Source organism: Erythrolamprus reginae, chromosome 6, assembly GCF_031021105.1.
Source record: "Erythrolamprus reginae isolate rEryReg1 chromosome 6, rEryReg1.hap1, whole genome shotgun sequence".
Classification (NCBI taxonomy): Eukaryota; Metazoa; Chordata; class Lepidosauria; order Squamata; family Dipsadidae; genus Erythrolamprus; species Erythrolamprus reginae.
This window is the reverse complement of record NC_091955.1, coordinates 86,155,842-86,179,362: the sequence shown is the minus strand read 5'-3', so window position 1 is coordinate 86,179,362 and position 23,521 is coordinate 86,155,842. Positions and strand designations below refer to the sequence as shown.

The window sequence follows — 23,521 nt, the reverse complement described above, 5'->3', positions numbered from 1 at the left end:
GTATGAGGATGGCATTGGATTGAACATCTCACACATGTGCTCTCAGCCAAGAACATGGAGTCAGCAGAACAAGTAGTGAGGAGAGAAAGGGGAGGGGTCATTTGATCTGCAGTGGTATATATAGAATGCGGAATACAGCCGCGTGAGCGGTCATTCCCAGATACACCCATGTTTTTCCATCACTCCACGGACTGCACTGGTTGCCAATTGGTATCTGGACACAATTCAAAGTGTTGGTGATGACCTATAAAGCCCTACATGGCATCGGACCATATTACTTATGGGACCGTCTTCTGCTGCATGAATCCCAGCGACCGGTTAGGTCCCACAGGGTTGGCTTTCTCCGGGTCCCATCGGCCAGACAATGCTGTCTGGTAGGGCCCAGGGGAAGAACCTTCTCTGTGGTGGCCCCAGACTTCTGGAATCAACTCCCTCCAGAGATTTGCACTGGCCCCACCCTCCTCACCTTTCACAAGAGTCTCAAGACTCATTTATGTTGCCAGGCATGGGGCAGTTAGACCAAGCCCTCTTCCCCTGTTTATGCGATGTAATGTGTGGTTGTGAATGAGTTGGCCGATTGATTTTAATATATGTGGGATTTTAGTAGTAATTTTAATTAATTAGATTTGTTGTGTTGTTTTTTTGTATTCTGTGAGCCGCCCCGAGTCTTTGGAGAAGGGCGGCATACAAATCTAATAAATAACAACAACAACAACAACAATATAGGCTAGCAGAGCACATGCTCCCCTTGGGTCATCAAAAAGTGACTCACCAGTGGAGGGGGAGTGTGTTTATATTTGTCTCCTCTTCCACTATGTCATAGAGGCCTGTTCTACAAAACCGAACCAGTAGTAACCTGCTGGTAATGTCAGTGTTTTGCCGCTTGAAAGAGAGCCCACTTGCCCGTCCCTGGGTTTATACTGACCTTTATTCCTTCCAAAGCCCAGCTGATCAGCTGATCAACTCCTCAGCTGTGTTTCGGGCTGATTTTAAGCTACTGAGCATGCGCCAAAGCAAAATTGCAGATGGGAACATAAGAACCTAAGAAGAGCCATGCTGAATCAGGCCAAAGCCCATTGAGTCCAGCATTCTGTGTCACACAGTGGCCCACCAATTGTCCTTGGGGATCTTGTGCAGAAAGAGAAGGCAAAACCCTCCCTTTCCCTTGACCCCCAACAAGTGGTACTCAAGGGAATCCTGCCTGCCTCAACCAACATAGAATGCACACAGGCGCATCAAGTGTGCACTTCCGTCACATTGCGAACCGGTGGGGAAAGTAGGTAGAACCCAACCCTGGTGTACATGTGTTGGGCGTGTGCATGCATGTGCTTGTGCCATTAAGAACGATGTAACAATGTATGATTAACGTGATAGATCTATAATACACCAAAAATGAAATTGTAACAATGCTAAACGATAGGAATAACTGCATGAAATATTCTTTGAAAAGGGAAAAAAGATATAAATAAGAACTTGACAACCAAGAGAAAAAGGGAGCTTTCTCTCCTTATTTTTAGCCAAGTGAATTCTTGTATGTTTTTGTACTTTTTCTTTTCTTTTCTTTTTCTTTCTTCTTCTTTTTTTGTGGTAGCCATGCTGTTTTCTTTGATCCATATGCACATTTGTAAATCTTATTTATTTTGCTTTTAACTAATAAAAATATTTTTTAAAAAAAATAGAGAATAACAATGTTCTTCCGGGCTCTCTGATAGGAGCCTCCCAAAAATTCAAGGATACAAATTTCAGACACACACCCACGTTTGAAAATTCAAAACAATGTTCTTTATCACAAAAGTCAAAATAAACTAAGCACTCTTTTTGTATTGCAAAGAGCACTCTTCCCAAAACAACCAGGTACTCTGTACAATTTCTCTTAAGCAGTCATTAAGTACTTAGTCAGCAGCTGTGGAGAAACTTCACACCCCTTCTTCTTCCAACGAAGGGAGACACACACACACACACACACTGCTCTGCTTTGGTTTCAAAGGCGTGAAAAAGCAACAAAGTCCAGCACACAAGATTCCTGATGAAACTGCAACAGATATTCTTCCACAATGGCCAAACCCACATGCTGCTATTTATAGCAGCAGCCCTAATTACTGGAGCCCCACACAAACACAAGTGGCCTCCCTTATTTCCTATAATATGTTCTTACTTGGTCTCTTCTACGCATAATTCTGTGCTTGGTGGGTCCAAAATGTCATCATCTGAAGCTATAGAAGATAAGGAAGATTGACTGCCTTGGCTGTGTGCCCAGCCCTCCTCTGCCGAGTCACTCCCACCTTCTTCGTCCGAGGAAACTAAACTCTGAACTGTCTCTGTCCGCAATAACACAGGCCTGTGACATGTTAAAGTTTCCCCTGCATCCACCTCCCCATTCCCTGGGGCAGGAGCTGGGCCAGAGCCAACCACAACAAACAAGAACACCTCTGAAGACCTGTTTTGGTATTTAATGTCTACCCCTACATTTCACATTTACCTAACAATAAGTCACTTTTGAGTTTCAGGGATTATTACTCATCAATAGAATAGAATAGAATAGAATTTTATTGGCCAAGTGTGATTGGACACACAAGGAATTTGTCTTGGTGCATATGCTCTCAGAGTACATAAAATAAAATATACATTTGTCAAGAATCATGTGGTACGACACTTAATGATTGTCATAGGGGTCAGATAAGCAATGAAGAAGCAATATTAATAAAAATCTTAGGATATAAGCAACAAGTTACAGTCATGCAGTCAACATGGGAGGAAATGGGTGATAGGAATGATGAGAAAAACTAGTAGAATAGAAGTGCAGATTTAGTAGAAAGTCTGACAGTGTTGAGCATAGAAAATTTCACAGTAATGTTCTTTAATTAGTATGGAGTGCTAAATATGGCATTTTATTAATCCAGTTGCCTCGCTTGCGCTATGTGAACAAAGCATTTCTCAGTTTGGAAAGGAGTTGAAAAACCCAGCCTGTTCTAGATCCTACAAACCTACCTGGCCAGTTTAAACGATTTGTACTTCTGTCCAATGAATTTAAACAACAAACAAGGACCTTCAAGGGTAACTTCACCTCTGAAGAACGCAGGACATGAAATACTTGAAGGCATATTTATCAGCAGGAAAATACTGCCTTTAACCACAAATTGCTGGCTTGTTTGGTGCTTCCTGCATTCAAGGACATGTTTTAGGAATAAAGATATCATGAGTTTGCTGTACTGGGCAAGCCAGAATCTTGAAAACTAAGGGAGCTTGGCATTCTATTGTGTTTTATTATTTCCAACCAGACTTGTAAAATAAATACCTCAAGCACAAGTTGTGCAAACTAAAGATTATGCCAAGGGAGTGCAATGTTGACATAGTCCATATACACGAGGGAATTCTTTCTTTCTTTGTTTGATTTGTTTGGTTATGGGCCATCAAGAGGCAAATTTTTTTCCAGGAGGAATCTATGCCCAACCTAAGTCTTTCAGGTGGACCAAACACTGCTGTAAATGAGTCCATTCTCCCTGCTGCTGTTGGTTCTTTCGATCTCTATCCTACCACTTTTCTTAGCTCTTTAGAGACGCCTTTAATTCTAAGTCTTTGCATAATGTTTTCAAAATAGGACTGTTTGAGCCTACTGCAATTGTCTGTGCCGCAAATGAGAATTCTGGATTAATTTCTTCAATGTTTGTTTTCTTCGCTATTGTATAATTTACTAAGGTTTACATACTTCTACCAGTGCAGTGTGGGATGCGGTGTCTCAGTGGCTAAGATGCTGAGCAAATCGATCAGAAAGATCAGCAGTGCAGCAGTTCGAATCCCTAGTGCTACGTAATGGAATGAGCTCCTGTTAGTTGTCTCTACTTTCTTTCTTTCTTTCTTTCTTTCTTTCTTTCTTTCTCTTTCTTTCTCTTTCTTTCTCTCTTTCTTTCTTCATTCATTCATTCATTTGTCCAATACACAAATACATAGGAAGAAAAATAGACATGTAGTAATATATATAATGAATCTTATAATGAATCTTCTGTGATCAGCAACAAATTAATTGGATCTCCTCAGAAAGATTATCATGTTACTTGGAGAAATGGTATTTGTAGATGTTTCCCTTTTGAAAATTTTTAAGCCAGGCTGGGTTCCCAACCTTGTACGACAGATTTACAGTTTGAAATTATTTGTGGTTTCTCTGTTTAGCCCAGCCCCGTAATTTCTTCTTGCCCTGGATAGAGAGATGACAAACTAAATGGCTGTAATTTTCTGATTTAATGTGCTATTATGGGAACTCCGAGGCCTGCTGGGTTTCTATTCCAGAATGTTTACAACCTTATTTAGCAAATGATTTTTAATTACTCGAGAAAAGAGTACATTTTGATTTGAATGAGAGCCAACAGCCTTGGCCTTGTGCCCAGGAACTGAGCCATAAAATTCTCTTTGACTGTTACCAGTCATGCAAGTAACAAATGAGATTTTAGGTCAATCCTCATTATTTTCAGTTCAGCGTGATAACTGTAGCTAGATTATTGTGCGCACAAAGATGGAAACCGTTCCGTACTGATGTGTGGAGTAAATTTGCATAGCCTCTGCTGATTGGCTGATCTAGCGGCGGCAGAAATAAACGGCTGTCAATGGCCAGAAGGCTTCAGGGAAGCCCTTGAAAGCGGCTTCCCTGCAGCCTGCCGGCAGTCCGTATTAGTTCTGGTTAGGGTGGATTCCTATTACCACTGTTACTGGTGCACTGCATGCGCAGCTTCAGTTATCTTGTGTGCGCATGGTTCCCAGCGTGTTTTTGCTTCTGTGCATGTGCAGGAAACAAAATCTTGTGAGGAGACGCATGTGTGCATGAGATTTTGGTTCTGGGGGTTTTTTTTGCTTCCATGCATGCGCAGAAGCAAAAAATTGCTGAAATCCCTTGTGCATGTGCATTCCCTTGCCAGGTTTTGCTTCCTGTGAATGTGCAGAAGCAAAAACATGCTGGGGCACATATGTGCGCATGCAAGATAAATGAAACTGCGCACACAGCGCAACTTTCACTACTGGTGCAGCGTCCTCATCCATACCAGTAGCAACCCAATACTGTTTCTAGCTAATAGACAGATATAGGAATGGCTGAACCGTTCCTACATCTCAACTCTTCATTCCTGTGCAAATCTAACAAAGATTCAGCATTACCCACAATGTGGCGGCACCGGCTCTCTGGAACCAACTCCCTCCGGAGATTAGAACTGCCCCTACTCTTCCTGCCTTCCAAAAACTCCTTAAGACCCACCTTTGCCGTCAGGCATGGGGAAACTAAACATCTCCCCTGGGCACGTTAAATTTATATATGGTATGTTTGTGTGTGTGTTTGCTATTACATGGGGTTTTCTTAAATCGTTAAATATTTTAATTAATTGGATTGTTGTGACTGTTTTACTTGTTGTGAGCCGCCCCGAGTCTTCGGAGAGGGGCGGCATACAAGTCCAACTAATAAATAAATAAATAAATAAATAAATAAATGTAGGAATGGATAAATGGTTGGTGAAAAAGACAGAACTTAGATGAGGAGCTAATTTTTTTTTTTTGTTGTTGTTCAAATAAAGGACAATATGTTTATTGCTGACTGGAAAGTCCTTATATATGTATGTGTGAGTGTAAAACAGAATCTGATTCTATGATTTATGGTTTATTTATTTTATTTAAAATAAATTTTAAATAGTTGTAATGATTAGACAGGCTGGATTATAGAAAGAAGAGAGTTATACTGTAACCATAGATTAAAAGGTAATGTGATAGTTATAATTATATAATTATAATGCAGTCAACTAAATTGGAAGCTACTTCTTTATATCTTCCTTTTCTTTTCTTTTCTTTTCTGCTTTTTGACTCTTTTACTCCTTTACTCCACCCTACCCCGCTTTCTTGCACTTTTAGCTTTCTCTCTCTCTCTCTCTCTTTCTCTCTCTATCTCTTTCTTTCTTTCTTTCTTTCTTTCTTTTGCTTAAATTAATTGATCAGATTTTATCTTCCTTTTTTAAAAATGCATTGTTAAAAGGCTTTTTTATATTCATTCTGCAGTTCAGCTTCTCTGGCCTGATAACTAGATGCACATTGCTAAAACCTATCAAAAAGAAAGCTTTTTCCAGAACTTCTGCGCTCTTTATCTGTAACCTGGTTTAAATAAGAAGGTGGCTACTTTTAAAAGATTGACAGTCAAAAGTTAGAGAGGCAGTTTGGTGCAGTAGTTAAGGCATCAGGCTAGAAATTGGGAGGCCGTGATTCTAGTTCTACCTTAGGCACAAATCCAGGTGGGTGACCTGGGGCCAGTCACACTCTCTCAGCCCTAGAAAAAATGCAGTGACAAACCACTTCTGAAATCTTGCCAAGAAAACTGAACGACCTGACTAAGCATTTTCCAGGACTCAAAGACTGACTTGATGACATACTGCCATCCCAAAAATTAAGAAAGGGCTAAATTGGAAACCTCATAGGTCAGTGATGGCAAATGTTTTCCTCGTGTGCCCAAAGAGCGTGTGTGCACACTATTGTGTATGTGCGAGTACCCACATCCATAATTCAATGCCTGGGGAGGGAGAAAACAGTTTTCCCCATCCCCTGGAGGCCCTCTGGAGGCCGGAAATGGCCTGTTTCCCAACTTCTGGTGGGCCCAGTAGATTCGTGTTTTACCCTCCCGAGGCTCCCTGGAGCTGGGGGAGAGTACAAATGCTCTCCCCCATCCCCCAAAGGCTCTCTGGAAGCCAAAAACGCCCTCTCAGAGTCTCTGTGCAAGCCAAAAATCAGCTGGCTGGCACACATATGCATGTTGGAGCTAAGCTAGGGCAACAGCTCGCGTGCCAGCAGATATGGCTATGCGTGCCACCCATGGCACCCATGCCATAGGTTCGCCATCACTGCCATAGGCAGTCCTACAACAGCAGACTACTTACCATGGAGGGGCTGGACCTTCGGAAATTCAGCTTGGGGTCATAAGTAGCCCCAATGGTTGCTAAGCAACCAGTTATCAGTTGAGGATTACCCATATAGCTTTTTAATAAAGTAGCTCATATACATCCCCCAAAGAAATCCAAGAGTAACTGGTCAAAGAACAAATTATTTTGCAATGAAGGAAGACTTTTGGGGAAATTAGGAGAGAAATTTCGATAGACCCATCTTTACTAAATTATGACATAGGGCAGTGTATCTCATCAACCTTGGCAGTTTTGAAGATGCGTGGACTTCAACTCCCAGAATTCCCCAGCCAACTATGGGCTTCGAAGCTCATAAATCTTCAAACTGCCAAAGTCGAGAAAACACTGGCACAGAGAAAATTCCCCAGGGAAAGAGCATGCGAAGGTCACATTGGGGCGCAATGTGAATCATAGCACATAAAGGTACAATGTGGGCATGGCCCCCAATGAAGCATCAATGAGGTTATGAAAACTCAAGTATGTAATGAGTTAGTTGTCTTGGAAATTTCTGTAAGTCACAAAAAGGCACCCCAGTTGGATTGCATGGGCTGTTGTGTTGTTTGAGACAACTTTGAAATTTCAGTCTGCAACTGTGAATTGCAGTATATGGCTTGCGGTTTTATTGAATAGTTAATAAATGCTGCCTTATTTGCTTGCTTGAATGGGACGTGTCACTCAATGTTCTGCCAGGCACTATACAAATTCCTAAAAGAGTCCTATAATGGCACTCCTGTTTGCTTTATTTTGTGATGAAATGTGCACATAGTAACAGGGTTAAGAGTAGGCAAGTTAATCCTTGAGAAACTTTGCAACAACTATGTACAGTAAGTACAACCTTAATTGGACATATAAACTGCCCTTTATAGTTACCTAGGCCCACAACCCTAACAACAACAAAGATCATCATACCTCGTCTTTAAGATTCATTAATGTATTCTATTAAAAGTCTTGTTTAGATTTTTTTAAAAAAAACCCACCTTTGCATTAGAATCCTTCAGTCTAGAAAGACTATGGATTCCCCAGAGCATGAAGCCTGTGTAGGTTAGTATGGAATATTTTTATATTGGAATATTTCAGTGACATGGAGAGGGGGGATCTGCTGCTTGGGAAACAGTCTATCCCACCTTTATTATCTTTAAAAATTATTCAAAGTGGCAAATTTACCGAATATTCCTCCATCCTTCTATTTTCCCCACAACTACCCTGTGGGGTAGGTTGGAGAAAGAGAGGGAGGGAGGAAGGGAGAGGGAGGGAGGGAGGGAGAGGGAGAGGGAGAGAGAGAGAGAGAGAGAGAGAGAGAGAGAGAGAGAGAGAAAGATTCTCTCTCTCCCTCCCTCCATCCTTCCCTTTCTCTTCTTTTCCTCTTCCTCTCTCTCTCCCTCCCTTCCTCCTCCCTATTCTCCTCTCTTTCTCTTTCTCTCTCTCTCTCCTCCTCCTCCTCCCCCCTCTCTCTATCACCTAACTGGCTTTCATACCTAAGGCAGGATTAGAACTCAGAATCTCCTAGTAATTGGCCCAAGGTCACCCAACCAGCTTTCATGCCTAAGGTGGAACTAGAACTCACAGACTCTTGGTGAATGGTTCAAAATCAATCCGGTGGCTTTCATATCTAAGGAGAACTAGAATTCACACTCTCCTTATAACCGCTATAACAAATTGGTCAACATGTATATCGAGATGCTCCAACACTGAAGTTTTTAAGAAGATGTTGGGTAACCATCTGTCTGAAGTAGTGTAGGGTCTCCTGCCTAAGCAGGGGGTTGGACTAGAAGACCTCCAAGGTCCCTTCCAACTCTGTTGTTGTTGTTGTTGTTGTTGTTGTTGTTGCTGTTATTCTTGTTGTTATTATCATCATCATCACTTTTATTATTATGTCAGTACAACACAGCAAACGAGATCACTATGCTGGATTTCATATTTCATCACCACTCGGGCGCTTCCCAAGCACCTAGGACTGTGTGATGTAGCGGCGAATTATGTTTGCCGATCCCAGTAAAGCGGCCTTTTGCAATTGACAGATGGATATTTTGTCAATTCCGATGGTTTTCAAATGTCCGCTGAGATCCAAGGACCACTGGGACCACTTTCACGGGCTTATGCCAGAGTCGTTGCAGCTTGATTTTTAGATCTTCGTATTTCACTAATTTCTCTAGCTGCTTCTCCTCAATAATAATATTATTATTATTATTATTATTATTATTATTATTATTATTATTATTATTTATTAGATTTGTATGCCGCCCCTCTCTGAAGACTCAGGGCGCTTCACAACAATAGTGAACAATATATGACAAATCCAATACTGTAATTAGAAACTCTATCTAAAAACCCTTATCATTAAAAATGACCGTCAGTTACCCACTGCCTGGCGACATAGGTAGGTTTTCAGCGACTTACAAACAGTTTTGGCTATTACTGTACAGTTATTCCAATTTTAAGTGCCGTGACATTGAAAAGTCACTGGGTAGAAAAAAAAATGTAAGGGCTGTTTTGCCGAATTCCTCCGGGGTCTTTGCTAAGCACAGTAGACAGTGTTAAGCTAACCGGACTGATAGATCAGTATTCATACATTTTTAATGGTTCCTGTGGGTGACACACAGCTAACAAGTCTTTAAAGATGTCGTTATTCCTGAGAGGATCCTGTCATATCTCCCCTGCTGCCCCTGATTTACTCACAGAAAATAAAAATCTATGTGACAGTTGTTTCTGCTCATTGCTTTTCTTAAAACTTTTTCATCTTCGTTAGCACAGGAGGGCCCTTCTTATTTATTTATTACATTTATATGCTGCCCAACTCCCAGTGTCTCTGGGCCATTTATTATTTACATCATAACGTAAATAAGTGTAGTATTGTGAATAAAGTTGATGGCTGAGCCCTTGTATATAAAGAACGGCAATAAAATCAGGAGTTAATGCATCAAGGCAGAAACAGAACTAAAACCAACAAACCTGTCGGCGACTACTTCAGCTTCAACCACAACAACACAAGAGCACACAACAGATTTAAACTTAATATTAATCACTCCAAACTTGACTGTAAAAAATATGACTTCAGTAGCCGAGTTGTCGAAGCGTGGAACTCATTACCAGACTGCATAGTGTCATCCCCAAGCCCCCAACAATTTACCCTTAGATTATCCACGGTTGACCTATCCAGATTCCTAAGAGGTCAGTAAGGGGAGAGTACAAGTGCATTAGAGTGCCTTCCGTCCCCTGTCCTATTGCTCTCCTATATCTCCTATACTTTTCTTCTATTCCTATATCTCTTCGTCTATTCTTTGATTGATATACTTTATTCCTATTTCTTCTCTTCTATTCTTTCTTAGATATATTTTACTATGAGTATATCCTCTATAGAAACATATACTATTTTCTGTATTTTATCTTAGGATGGATATATGTTTATCCCAGGCATGTTTAAATTCAGTTACTGTGGATTTACCTACCACGTCTGCTGGAAGTTTGTTCCAAGGATCTACTACTCTGTCAGTCAAATAATATTTTCTCATGTTGCTTTTGATCTATAACTATAACTTTATATACAGTGATCCCTCGATTAGCGCGGGGGTTATGTTCCAAGACCTCCCGCGCTAATCGATTTTCCGTGTTATAGTGGTGCGGAAGTAAAAACACCATCTGCGCATGCGCGCCCTTTTTTTTCCATGGCCGCACATGCGCAGATGGTGGAGTTTGCGTGTGGGCAGCGGGGAAGACCCAGGGAAGGTTCCTTTGGCCGCCCAACAGCTGATCTGCTCCGCAGCGCGGAAGCAGCGAGGAGCCGAAGATGGAGTTTCCCCGTTGCCCAGGCAAAGGGGAAACCCCATCTTCGGCTCCTCGCTGCTGCCGCGCTGCGGAGCAGATCAGCTGTTGAGCGGCCAAAGGAACCTTCCCTGGGTCTTCCTGCTGCCCAGGCAAAGGGGAAACCCCAAGAGAGCCAAAAGAGCACCGGGCCGGTTGGTTCCCAACCAAAAGAGTTTACCCCGATTGTCCTCGGTGGGGGAAAACAGCGCATCGCCAGGCTCCCCATCTTCAAGAGAGGCCCGATGGCTAGCCAGGATCCACGCAGGGGAGAAAAGGCGCGCGCTCCCAGCCGCTGCGCCCCGCTTGGAGAGCAGCGGCGAGCAGAGCACAGAAGACGACGAGGCTTTCGAGGGCTCCAAGGCGGGCGGCGGCGCGTCCTTCGAGCACGCCGGCGGCGACCCCAAGCTGAAGGCGGCCACCACACACACACACGCCGCCACCGCCATCCACCCCGCCGGGTTCCCCGCTTGCTACCTCTTCGCCTTCTCCCGCCTCTGAGGCCGACCAGCCCAAGCCGCAACAGACACACACACACATACACGCACTCCCTCTCTCGCGCTCACACAGACGCACTCAGACAGAAAAGAAAAAAAAATCCCCAAAAGAGAGGGACAAGAGGCAGGCACAAAGCGGGGGCACAAGGGGAGCTGCCCGGCAGAGGTTGCTTTTTTTCTTCTCGTGGGCAAGTGGAGGGGGGGAGAGAGAAGGAAAGAGAGAGAAGGAAAGAAAGAGATGAGAGAGGGAGGAAGAGAGTGTGAGAGAGGAAGAAAGAGAGAGAGAAATGATAGAAAAAAGGGGAGAAAAAAAGAGAAATGAGAAAATGATTGAAGCAGAGAATGACAGGAAAGAAAGAGAAAGAGACAGAGAAGTGACTCTTGGTGATGACGGATGACGTCATCGGGTGGGAAAAACCGTGGTATAGCAAAAAAACCGTGGAGTATTTTTTAATTAATATTTTTTGAAAAACCGTGTTGTAGCGTTTCGCACTAATCGAGACCGTGCTAATCGAGGGATCACTGTATAACTCTATAAACTTCATTATGTATTTTACTATGTGTATACCCACTAAAACCCTCATTGTGTATTGGACTGACTAACTAACTAACTAACTAACTAACTAACTAACTAACTAACTAACTAACTAACTAACTAGCTAAATAAATAAACAAACAAACAAACAAACAAATAAATGCACTTGGGGAAAAGGAATCCTCAATCTGAGTATTGTATTGGCAGTTCTGTGTTAGCAAATACTTCAAAAGAAAAGGATTTAGGGGTAGTGATTTCTGACAGTCTCAAAATGGGTGAACAGTGCAGTCAGGCGGTAGGGAAAGCAAGTAGGATGCTTGGCTGCATAGCTAGAGGTATAACAAGCAGGAAGAGGAAGATTATGATCCCGCTATATAGAATGCTGGTGAGACCACATTTGGAATACAGTGATCCCCCGCTCGTTGCGAGGGTTCCGTTCCAGGACCCCCCGCAACGAGCGGGTTTTCGCGAAGTAGCGCTGCGGAAGTAAAAACACCATCTGCGCATGTGCAGATGGTGTTTTTAACTTCCGCAGCACTAGCGAGGAGCCGAAGATTGGGGGCGGCGCGGCTGTCTTAAAACGTCGCCGCCGACATGGGGGGTTCGCTAGCACCCCCCCGAACCCCCAACCCGGGTTTGGGGGGGTGCTAGCAAGCCCCCCATGTCGGCGGCGACGTTTTAAAACACCCACGCGGCTTTCCAATGAGTCCCGAAGACAAACGCGGAAGTTTGACGTTTGTCTTCGGGACTCATTGGAAAGCTCCGATCGTTTTAAAGCAGGCGCGCCGTTCTCCGCTGACTCCTGGCGAACTTCACGGGCGAAGGGCGAAGGGCGGGCGAGCGGGTGCTGGGGGGGGCTTCGCCCTCCCGCCAGCAAGAGGGGGAAGACCCAGGGAAGCCGCCCAGCAGCTGATCTGCCCGGCGCCATCTACGCATGCGTGCCCATAGAAAAAAGGGCACGCATGCGCAGATGGTGTTTTGACTTCCGGGTTCAAAAATCGCAAATTACCCTGTTCGCAATGGTCGGGGACGCAATAACCGGGGGATCACTGTATTGTGTTCAGTTCTGGAGACCTCACCTACAAAAAGATATTGACAAAATTGAACGGGTCCAAAGACGGGCTACAAGAATGGTGGAAGGTCTTAAGTATAAAACGTATCAGGAAAGACTTAATGAACTCAATCTCTATAGTCTGGAGGACAGAAGGGAAAGGGGGGACATGATCGAAACATTTAAATATGTTAAAGGGTTAAATAAGGTCCAGGAGGGAAGTGTTTTTAATAGGAAAGTGAACACAAGAACAAGGGGACACAATCTGAAATTAGTTGGGGGAAAGATCAAAAGCAATATGAGAAAATATTATTTTACTGAAAGAGTAGTAGACCCTTGGAACAAACTTCCAGCAGACGTGGTAGATAAATCCACAGTAACTGAATTTAAACATGCCTGGGATAAACATATATCCATCCTAAGATAAAATACAGAGAATAGTATAAGGGCAGACTAGATGGATCATGAGGTCTTTTTCTGCCGTCAGACTTCTATGTTTCTATGTTTCTAAATAAATAAATAAATAAATAAAATTAGTCCATCTGTTAAAACTGATATGGAGATTCTTAGCTGTTGAGCAGATGGACAGATTCTTCTGGAATAAATATTCCTCGAGTACGGTCTTCTCAAGCTCAGGAGACCAGACCTAATACTGTATTAAGCAGAGTAAAGTTTCTCAACCTCAGCAATTTTAAGATGTGTGGAATGGTTCCAGGGGGAATTCTGGGAATGGAAATCCAGACCTCTTAAAGGTGGCCAGGTTGAGAAACCCTGCGGCAGAGTGGGGCAGCGTCCAGAAGTGATAAAAGCCGAGGTGCTCTAACGTTGACCTTGTGGTATGCTATAGACTTCTAAAGGAGCTATTTTGCCCTAAATACAGTATGGTTTTGCTATCCTCATCCCCCATATCAAACAGTTTTTGGAGTTGAAAGGAAGCAAAATACAGTATCTTAGGGCAGTGATTGTGAATCTTTTTTGGTTTGTATACTCAAAGGGTGAGTGTGTGTGTGTGTTAGCACACATGCATGTCCTCACATCCATTCCTTTCCCCCGCACCCCTGTGCACACCCCTGTGCTGCCCCTGCTAACTAACCAACTAACTTCAGATTGTGTCCCCTTGTTCTTGTGTTCACTTTCCTATTAAATCCCCCCCCCCCCCCCCCCCCGATCTCCATGCATGCGCATAGGCCTCACTGAAGCCTGGAACGGTGAAAAAATGTCAAACCAGAAAAGTTCAGAAAAACAGACTTTCATACTGATTCTCATCATTGTTTTCCACTCTGACAAACCTACTTGGTTGGGAGAACTGTTATTCCTTCAGATAGCAAATGAATGCTATCTGGCTGTGTGTGTGTGTGTGTGTGTGTGTGTGTGTGTGTGTGTGTGTGTATACACGAGCATGCACGCCTGTCTGCGTGTGTATGTGTACTGTGGAAAATTACTTGCAAGCTGTTATTTTGAAAAGGTCTCTGTTTTCCCACAGTCATAATTGGCTAATTCCGTAGGCTTTCATAAGTGTTTGCTGGAATTACTTTACGGCATGTCTAAAACGATTCTCCCTTTTCCCCCATCCTTTCCCTATTTTTATTCCCACAGAGGAAGTGGAGGTCAGAATGAATGGGCATATTTCAAACACCCATCCCAATGTCTATGGAAATTATACTTCTCAAGTAAAGTAAGTATTGGATACCTTCTGTCCTGTATTTAGCCAACATAAAATGGTGGGAAGCAAAAAACTGCTAAGTACTTTCTTTGTTCTTATTTTTTTTTAAAAAAAAAATACTCCCCACAAAGAGTTGATTTTTGAAGTGAAGCACCACGGAAATTCTCTCTTCAGTCAAAGCTGAAGCCTTGTGATAGTCACATCCATGTAGTAACAATAGTGCAGAATGGATTGCTGTTTTATTTATTTATTTATTTATTTTATTTTATTTTATTTATTTTACTTTATTTTACTTTACTTTACTTTACTTTACTTTACTTTACTTTACTTTACTTTACTTTACTTTACTTTACTTTACTTTACTTTACTTTACTTTACTTTACTTTACTTTACTTTACTTATTTATTTTGTCCAATACACAATACATATTGAAGAGAATAGACATGAAGTATTATATATAAAGAGAAGATATAAAAATAGAGGAGAAGATATATGAAGGAAGAAAAGATATATGATATATGAGATAAGGAGAGACAATTGGACAGGGGACGAAAGGCAGGCTAGTGCACTTATATACGCCCCTTACTGACCTCTTAGGAACCTGGAGCGGTCAATCGTGGATAGTCTAAGGGAGAAATGTTGGGGGTTAGGGGTTGACACTACTGAGTCCGGTAATGAGTTCCACGCTTCGACAACTCGATTGCTGAAGTCATATTTTTTTTACAGTCAAGCTTGGAGTGATTAATATTAAGTTTGAATTTGTTGCGTGCTCTTGTGTGGTTGCGGTTGAAGCTGAAGTAGTCATTGACAGGCAGGACGTTGCAGCATATGATCTTGTGGGCAATACTTAGATCGTGTTTTAGGCGTCGTAGTTCTAAGCTTTCTAGACCTAGGATTGATAGTCTGCTTTCTTAGGGCATTCTGTTTCGAGTGATCAATCCTTACATGGGATTGGCCCACCCCACTCACCCTGGAAGAAGAGGCATGCTTATTCTAGCTAGCAGAATGCAGGAGAAATAAAACTAAGTTAATACCTGTAAGCTGAGATAGACAAGTTAAAGAACCAATAATACTACCGACTAGTGTTGGGCGAACCCAACGAAGTTTAGGTTCGGCGAACTCACCCGAACTTTGCCGTGAAGTTTGGGTGAGATCGCCGAACCCGAACTCGAGCAGCAGCAAGCCGCTGCGGCGTCCTTTTCTGTAAAAATAAACAAGGAGGTGGGGAATTCCACACCTCCTTTTGTTTCCTTTTAGTTTTACAGAAAAGGATGCCGCAGCGGCGCTGCAAGCAAAAGTAGGTGGAGAATCCCACGATGGGATTCCGGGGGCGGGGCTTTGACATCGCAGAGACTCTTTCCTCTCCGTTTCGTCTGGCCAGGAAGTAGTCTCCATGACGTCAAAGCCCCGCCCCCGGAATCTCGTCGTGGGATTTCCCACCTCCTTTTTGCCACGATGGGATTCCCCACTCTCCTCCCGGGCGGCGGGGTTTCGTGGTGTTTGAGTGAACGCCGAACCCGAACTTTACCCGAACTTTTAAATAAGTTCGGGTTCGGGTTCGGCATGCCGAACACTGCAAACTTCGACACGAACCCGAACTTTGCAAGTTCGGTTCGCCCAACACTACTACTGACACAATGGTGCGTAACGCTACAAAAATATAATTATTTATGGTTTATGTATTTTTATGTTTGATGTTGATGTCATGTAGAGTTAGGTGTATGTTAAGTTTGTATATGTGTATATATGTATATATTTCATGTTGTTTTTTTGAAAAAAAAAACATTTAATAAAGATTATTTTTAAAAAAGATATGTCATGGTCACAAGCAAGAAGCAAAAATACGTAAATCCCAGATGTTTAATCAAATATTTCCTTCCTTATTCCACAAACTCTGTATTCGAGTATCACAATATATCATAGATCCACATGAACCCTGTTCCTTTAAGCCAGCTTTGCCAGTCACTGGCCTCCAGCTTTGTTAGGAACAACAAATGTTCATAGTGTCTGTTGCAGCCGCAACACAACTGATACATACCAGATGGGCCAGGCTACTTTAATCAATTGAGAAGTCTTAGAGGCCCACCAATTTTTTCATGTCCCTGTTATAGATTTGGTCATGTGAGCCAGCTGTTTAAGTCTTCTGTGGTTTTCAAGAAGTCAGGGGATCAGATAAGATTGGGAGTGATCATCATTTGCGGTTGCGGCTTTGAATTCCAGCAGCCGAGTTCAAAGCTGGAGGAGACACAGTAGTTTATACCAGGATTTGGGTAATGCTTTCTCAAGCCACGTAATGGAGGGAGCTCCCGTTGCTTGCTCCAGCTTCTGCCAACCTAGCAATTCGAGTGCACTAGAGTGCCTTCCGTCCCCTGTCCCATTGCTCTCCTATATCTCCTATACCTTTCTTCTATTCCTATATCTCTTCTATTCTTTCATTGATAGGTTTTATTCCTATATCTTCTATTCTTTCTTACATATATTTTACTATGAGTATATCTTCTATAACCTTCATTATGTATTTTACTATGTGTGTACCCACTAAAACCCTCATTGTGGACTCAATCAATCAATCAATAAATCATTGGACTAGAATCTCTCCAAAGTCCCTTCCAGCTCTATTCTGATTGATAGATTAAAAAAGAAAACAATTATTTTACCAGTTTATGTACACTTGGATGGATAGCAATTGATAACATCAGTTGCAACTTCCTACTTCTTTAAAAAGCAGAGAATTATTTTTCTCCCTTTCATTAAATGATGAATTACAGCGAATTCTGGCATCGGAACAGATTTATAAATGAGACCGGTGGTGTTTGTTGAAGCCAAAGCCATATGTAATTTATTTGTGTGTTTCATGAAGCAGAGAAAAAGTTGTTTATAAATAAGAAATAAAACAGAAAGTCGAGGTTCTTTTTCCTTCAGGTGTAATGGTTATTGCACATATTGTTTCTATGCATTTAACAGTGCAAACTCCTTTATATTCTCACCCCTGCCTGCAACAACAGACATAATTATAAGAAGCTTTCCTTATACACAGAAAACAAGAACAGATGGGCATATGTGGGTGGCTCATGCTAAACTTTAGAATTCTGCCTTAGTAATTATGGTTTATCTGTATATATTAATTGGTTTTTTGGGGGAAAAGAACTTCAGATTGTCTGATCTTAAACACATTTCCAAGCAGCTTAGAAGCATACTCAAGCAAAATTTATTTGATCTTAGCTTGGAGAACCAGAAAGAGTTATTTGTCTATGTGAAAAATGACAAAGCATGGTTCCTATTTTCACGAGGAGCGATTCTATTACTCGCGTCAGAATCGGCAAAGCTAGGGTTGGAGGCCAGATCATATGATGGATGAATTAAGCATGTCTAATTTATCAAACCAAAATCTAAGGGACTGGTCTGGACAAAATTCAACAGCAGTCTTGAGTGCGGCTGTTGATAAAAATAGAACCGCCAACGTGATCGCCAACATCCGACGATACATATGGCACAACAAGAAGAATCTAACAAAGATTAGGAGAGAGAATGATAATTGTCTTCTAGCATAGTACTTAAGGGGCTGTCACAGAGAAGAGGAGATTGATTTATTCTCCAAAGCATCAGAGGGCAAGACAAGAAGTAACGGGTGAAAGTTTGTTAAACAGAGATCTAGCCAGTATCGGGTTGTTATCCTGTACGGGCCATACTGCACACCAGTAGGGAAAATAGAGATGCATGCTCTATTAAATTGTAAAATAAAAATCTAAATTTTATTGAAGTATTGAAGAAATGTTGAAGTATAGAAGAAATTTTATTGAGGTATAGAAGTATAGAAGAAATATTGAAGTATACAGAAATAGTTAGAAATATTTAGATAATTGGATTATTGAAATTATTGGGATAATGACAATTAATTGACAAACATTTGAATATTAATTGATTATGATCTGGAATGAAATATGATTATAATATTAAGATGATTATTCATTGAAGATTTAAAATAATTGTTTGGTTAATTTTTATATTGTTTTCATATTCCTATAATAATAGAGTTTGGGTTTTCTTTTTGCTTATTTTGCTCTTCCCCCCCCTCCTTTTCTTATCTCTTTTCTTTCACTTTCTTTTTTGAATTATAATTTCCTTTCTTTGTTACTGTTTGTAGTGGATAAAGTTTTTTTTCTTGTAAGGGTTTTGAGAGAATACATAAGAAGTAGGAATAGGCACTATGGCGTATTTGAAGTACTAAAGGAGAAGGATATTAAGGTTTTAAAGGAAATTAAGCTTGAATTCAATTGGATGAAAATTAGATAACTAGATGACAAAACTAGAATGCTGTAGTTAGTCTTTGTATTTTACCTTGGTTGTATATTGATTGACTTTTCCATGAAAAAAAAGTGTACCTAAACATCCTATTTCTTGCCTTGCAGCGGATATGGATCACCAACGTTTTCTTCAAGGGAAAAGGATCAGAGTTCAAAGACAAGCGCAAAAGCTTTGTACGGTAAGATTCATTAGCCGATGGTGAGCTTACAATTGGATCATGAATGCAAAGTGTTAATTAAGCTAGGTGGGCTAAAGTTAGAGAAAAACGATTTTTAGCAGGGGTGTCAAACTCAATTTCACCGAGGGCTACATCAGGGTTGTGTTTGACCTCAGAGGAGGGTCTGGCTAGGGTGGGTGTGACCAGCTTGACATCACCCCTGTTAGGGTGCCTATGGTGGCCGAGTGCGCTGCCAACGAAAACAAACTCCCGAGCTCCATTTCGGCTGCCACAGCCTCCTGCAACCCTCTGCCAGTGAAAAACAGAGCTCGGAAGCCCATTTTTGCTGGCAGAAGCAACAATGGCCGGTCACTCATCGTTTCCAGGGCAGACTCACGGGCCAAATTTAAGTACCCCGCAGGCCAGATCCGTCCCTGGGTCTTGCATTCTATTTATTTATTTTATTTTATTTATTTATTGGATTTGTATGCCACCCCTCTCCGCAGACTCGGGGCGGCTAACAACAGTGATAAAAAACAGCATGTAACAATCCAATACTAAACAACTAAAAAAAACCTTATTATAAAACCAAACATACACACAAACATACCATGCGTAAATTGTAAGGCCTAGGGGGAAAGAATATCTCAGTTCCCCCATGCCTGATGGCAGAGGTGGGTTTTAAGAAGCTTACGAAAGGCAAGGAGGGTGGGGGCTATTCTAATCTCTGGGGGGAGTTGGTTCCAGAGGGCCGGGGCCGCCACAGAGAAGGCTCTTCCCCTGGGTCCCGCCAAACGACATTGTTTAGTTGACGGGACCCGGAGAAGGCCCACTCTGTGGGACCTAATTGGTCGCTGGGATTCGTGCGGCAGAAGGCGGTCCCGGAGATAACCTGGCCCGGTGCCATGAAGGGCTTTATAGGTCATAACCAACACTTTGAATTGTGATCGGAAACAATGGCCGGTCATTCATTGTTTCCAGGGCAGACTCGTGGGCCAAATTTAAGTACCCCGCAGGCCAGATCCGTCCCTGGGTCTTGAGTTTGTCATCCCTGATTTAGATTCATCAGGCATTGAATTCTATAGCATCTGTATGTGTGTGTCCTAGAAATTAAATTGCTATTTATCTATTTCACCCATCCCGTCCTAAAGAGACTGCACTGTATACAGGTGGTACTAAACTTACAACCATTCATTTACTATTGTTTGAAGTTACAACTTTATTGAAAAAAGTGGCTAAAGACCAATCCTCACACTTACAACTATTGAAAGTCGCATGTTCAAAATCTGGAACTTGGCAACCCCCTTTATTTATTACTGTCAATATTTGTGATTATTTTTGTGACCTTCCCAGACAGCTTCTGATGAGCAGTCATTGGGGAAAGCTAGGTTCTTTTTTTAACAATGCCAAAATTCATTTAACAACAGCAGTGATTCACTGAACAACTGTGTCAAAAAACAAAGCAGTGGAAATTTTGTTTCCAATCGTTGTTGTAAATCAAGGGTTACCTGTACAGCAAATATACAAATACTGCATATAGACTAATAAACCTCCTTTCTCCTCTCTTTCACAAGATGAGTGTTCACCCAACAATTAATTAGATCTAAAGGTACATTGGACCCCACAAACTAGTTACTATCTAGCCCAGTGATGGCGAACCTATGGTACGTGTCCACAAGTAGAACATGGAGCCATATCAGTAGATCGGCGAGCTGGCCAGCTGATATTTATCTATCTATCTGTCTGTCTGTCTGTCTGTCTGTCTGTCTGTCTGTCTGTCTGTCTGTCTGTCTGTCTGTCTGTCTATTTATTAGATTTGTATGCCGCCCCTCTCCATAGACTCGGGGCGGCTCACAACAATAACAAAGACAATGTAAGAACAAATCTAATAATTTAAAAAACACTAAAACCCCCATTATTTAAAAGCAAACATACACACAAACATACCATGTTTAAACTGTATAGGCCCGGGGGAGATGTCTCAGTTCCACCATGCCTGACGGCAGAGATGGGTCTTAAGAACTTTATGAAAGGCAAGGAGGGTGGGGGCAGTTCTGATCTCCGGGGGGAGCTGGTTCCAGAGGGTCGGGGCCGCCACAGAGAAGGCTCTTCTCCTGGGTCCCGCCAAACGACATTGTTTAGTCGACGGGACCCGGAGAAGGCCAACTCTGTGGGACCTAACCGGTCGATGGGGTTCGTGCGGCAGAAGGCGGTCCTGGGGATATTCTGGTCCGATGCCATGAAGGGCTTTATAGGTCATAACGAACACTTTGAATTGTGACCGGAAATTAATCGGCAACCAATGCAGACTGCGGAGTGTTGGTGTAACATGGGCATACTTTGGGAAGCCCATGATTGCTCTCGCAGCTGCATTCTGCACGATCTGAAGTTTTGGGCTTTCTGGGCCCTCTGGAAGTCGGGAAACAGGCTTTTTCCAGCCTCCAGGGGGGTGAGGAAAGTCTGTTTTTTGCTCTCCCCAAGCTCCAGATCCTTTCTAGGAGCCTCGGGAGGATGAAAACAGCTTTCCACACACTGCTGGAGGCCCTTCAGAGGCCAGAAATGGCCTGTTTGCCAACTTCTCCAAGTTGGAAAATGGGCCATTTCTGGCATCTGGGGGGCCTCGAGGGGGGGCATTTTTGCCCTCCCCAGGCTCATGGAAAGGCTCTGATGCCTTGGGAGAGCAAAAACAAAACGGACCTTCTGTTCCAACCGGAGGTTGGCAAACGGGCCCTTTCCTGCCTCCAGAGGGCCTCAGGGAGGGGGGCATTTTCACCCTCTCCAAGCTCCTAGAATAGCTCTGGAGCCTAGAGAGAAACAGGCAAAAAACAGGCATGCAATGGGGGTGTCATCTGTGCATAGGCAGGGCACCCCACATGGAATTATGGGTGTGGGCACACATGTGTGCAACCACACCCCCACTCCTAGCCTTTGGCACGCGAACCCAAAAAGTTTCGCCATCACTGATCCCACGTACTTCTTGGTTGGGGAAATATTTGTTAGCAGGTCTTCTGAAAATGAATGAGACTAGACAGATGAATTTAATTTTGGCTAGATAGTAACTGATATACACTGAAGCCATGTAGGGTTTTGTAAGTAACAACCAGGCCTAAATTGACCCTGGAAGTACATAACGTTGCCTCAGTGTACCCTTTTTTCTCTTGCTTTGACGTTAGATCCTTATGTGCCTATAGATCAGTTGTTCTCAACCTTTCTAATGCCACGACCCCTTAATACAGTTCCTCAGGTTGTGATGACCCCCAACCATGATTATAGCGCCAATTCTCCCAACAGAGCTTTAAGCTGATTGGCAGGAAGGTCAGGAAGGTAAACACCTGATTGGTCGGATTGTAAAAATATGTTCCAAGCAGTGAAGGGCTACCAAAATTTTTACAACCACACTGTGGGCATGACTTATGCATTTTCTTTCAACATCTTTCAGTGCAAATTGGGTGCTCTGGGGTGGAGCTCCCATTTTTTTTTACCCCAATGTGTTCCCACCCACCCATCCCGGTCCAGGCAGTAGCCCACCCTTGGTCCCAGTGTGCCAGAATAGAAGCTTTAGTTCCTAACACCATGGGGAAATTGTCTTTTCCCATGGTCTTAGGCGACCCCTGTGAAACGATCGTTCAACCCCCAAAGGGGTCCCGATCCCCAGGTTGAGAACCACTGCTATAGATGAAAGTTCAAAAGCTGCCTTTTATTTCCCAGCCTTCAGAAATCTAGACAGTAATGGAACAAAAGAACTGAATTGGGGAACTTGTATACATTGGAAGAAAACTGCTAAGCAGTCTTGCTTGTAGTTGGACAAATGGATTACAGGCAGCTGCCAAGGAGGACAGCTGTAGGGTTTGAAGGGAGACAAAGTTTTTTTTAGTTGTAAGGTGGATTGGTTCTAGATCAACACTGACAGTAATAATGTGTACATGGATGCATGACGCTCCTCCCTTTCTGAATAAGCAGCATTTTGTAAAAGGCAGATAAAGAATAATAAAGTAATGAATCACACAACACAGGAAACGTCAAATCATTTGTGGGAGCCTGATCTTCTTGCCCGCACAGTTTTTAGCAAACACAGGTGGATTTCTATTGGATCTGCAAACTGATCCTCATTGAAAGCCTGGGTGTCTACATTTAATAAAGCTCTCCTTTCTTTTTTCTTTTACTTCTTTTCTTTGTTGTTTTAGAGCTGTGTGTGGCAGCCGATTTTTCATTGCAGGTCTATATGTCAACACTGTTGCCTTGTCATTTTTCCAAGTGGAAATAATCACTGGGTATAGGATTGATCTAAATGTTCCCTTCTTTTCCCCCCTTTCTTTTGAAAAATAATGTAATTCTCGGGAGCAGATGGGTTTTATTTCTTCAGATCGTCGTCCAAGCAAAAAACCAAGAAAGGTAGCAGATGACAACAGGCTTTGTTGCTGTGTGTGTGTGTATGTGTGGGCATGTGTGCACGAGCGTGTATGCATGCACATTTGCAGTATGGATCTCTTTTTCTGGAGGGGGGGAGTCCGTGCAAGTGAAAAAACATTTCAACATGTTGCCCCATTCGAATGCTTCTAATGTTTAATCGTGGATTGTGTGTCACCAAAGGGACTGAG

The 23,521-nt window shown here is 42.5% G+C and overlaps 1 protein-coding gene across 7 annotated transcripts in view; it reads left to right on the top strand.

Annotated features, from left to right (window-relative positions):
• Positions 1-23,521, top strand: part of EPS8 (EGFR pathway substrate 8, signaling adaptor) — a 229,909-nt gene that overhangs the window by 115,321 nt on the left and 91,067 nt on the right. For 5 of the 7 annotated variants that reach the window (XM_070754296.1, XM_070754291.1, XM_070754294.1 and 2 more), the window contains exons 2-3: positions 14,395-14,473; positions 18,871-18,944. In XM_070754296.1, the coding sequence (XP_070610397.1) occupies positions 14,412-14,473; positions 18,871-18,944 (136 nt within the window). In that variant the 5' untranslated portion in view covers positions 14,395-14,411. Of the gene's footprint in view, positions 1-7,935; positions 7,959-14,394; positions 14,474-18,870; positions 18,945-23,521 lie in introns of those variants that run through there. The other 2 variants (XM_070754295.1, XM_070754290.1) reach the window with 1 other exon arrangement.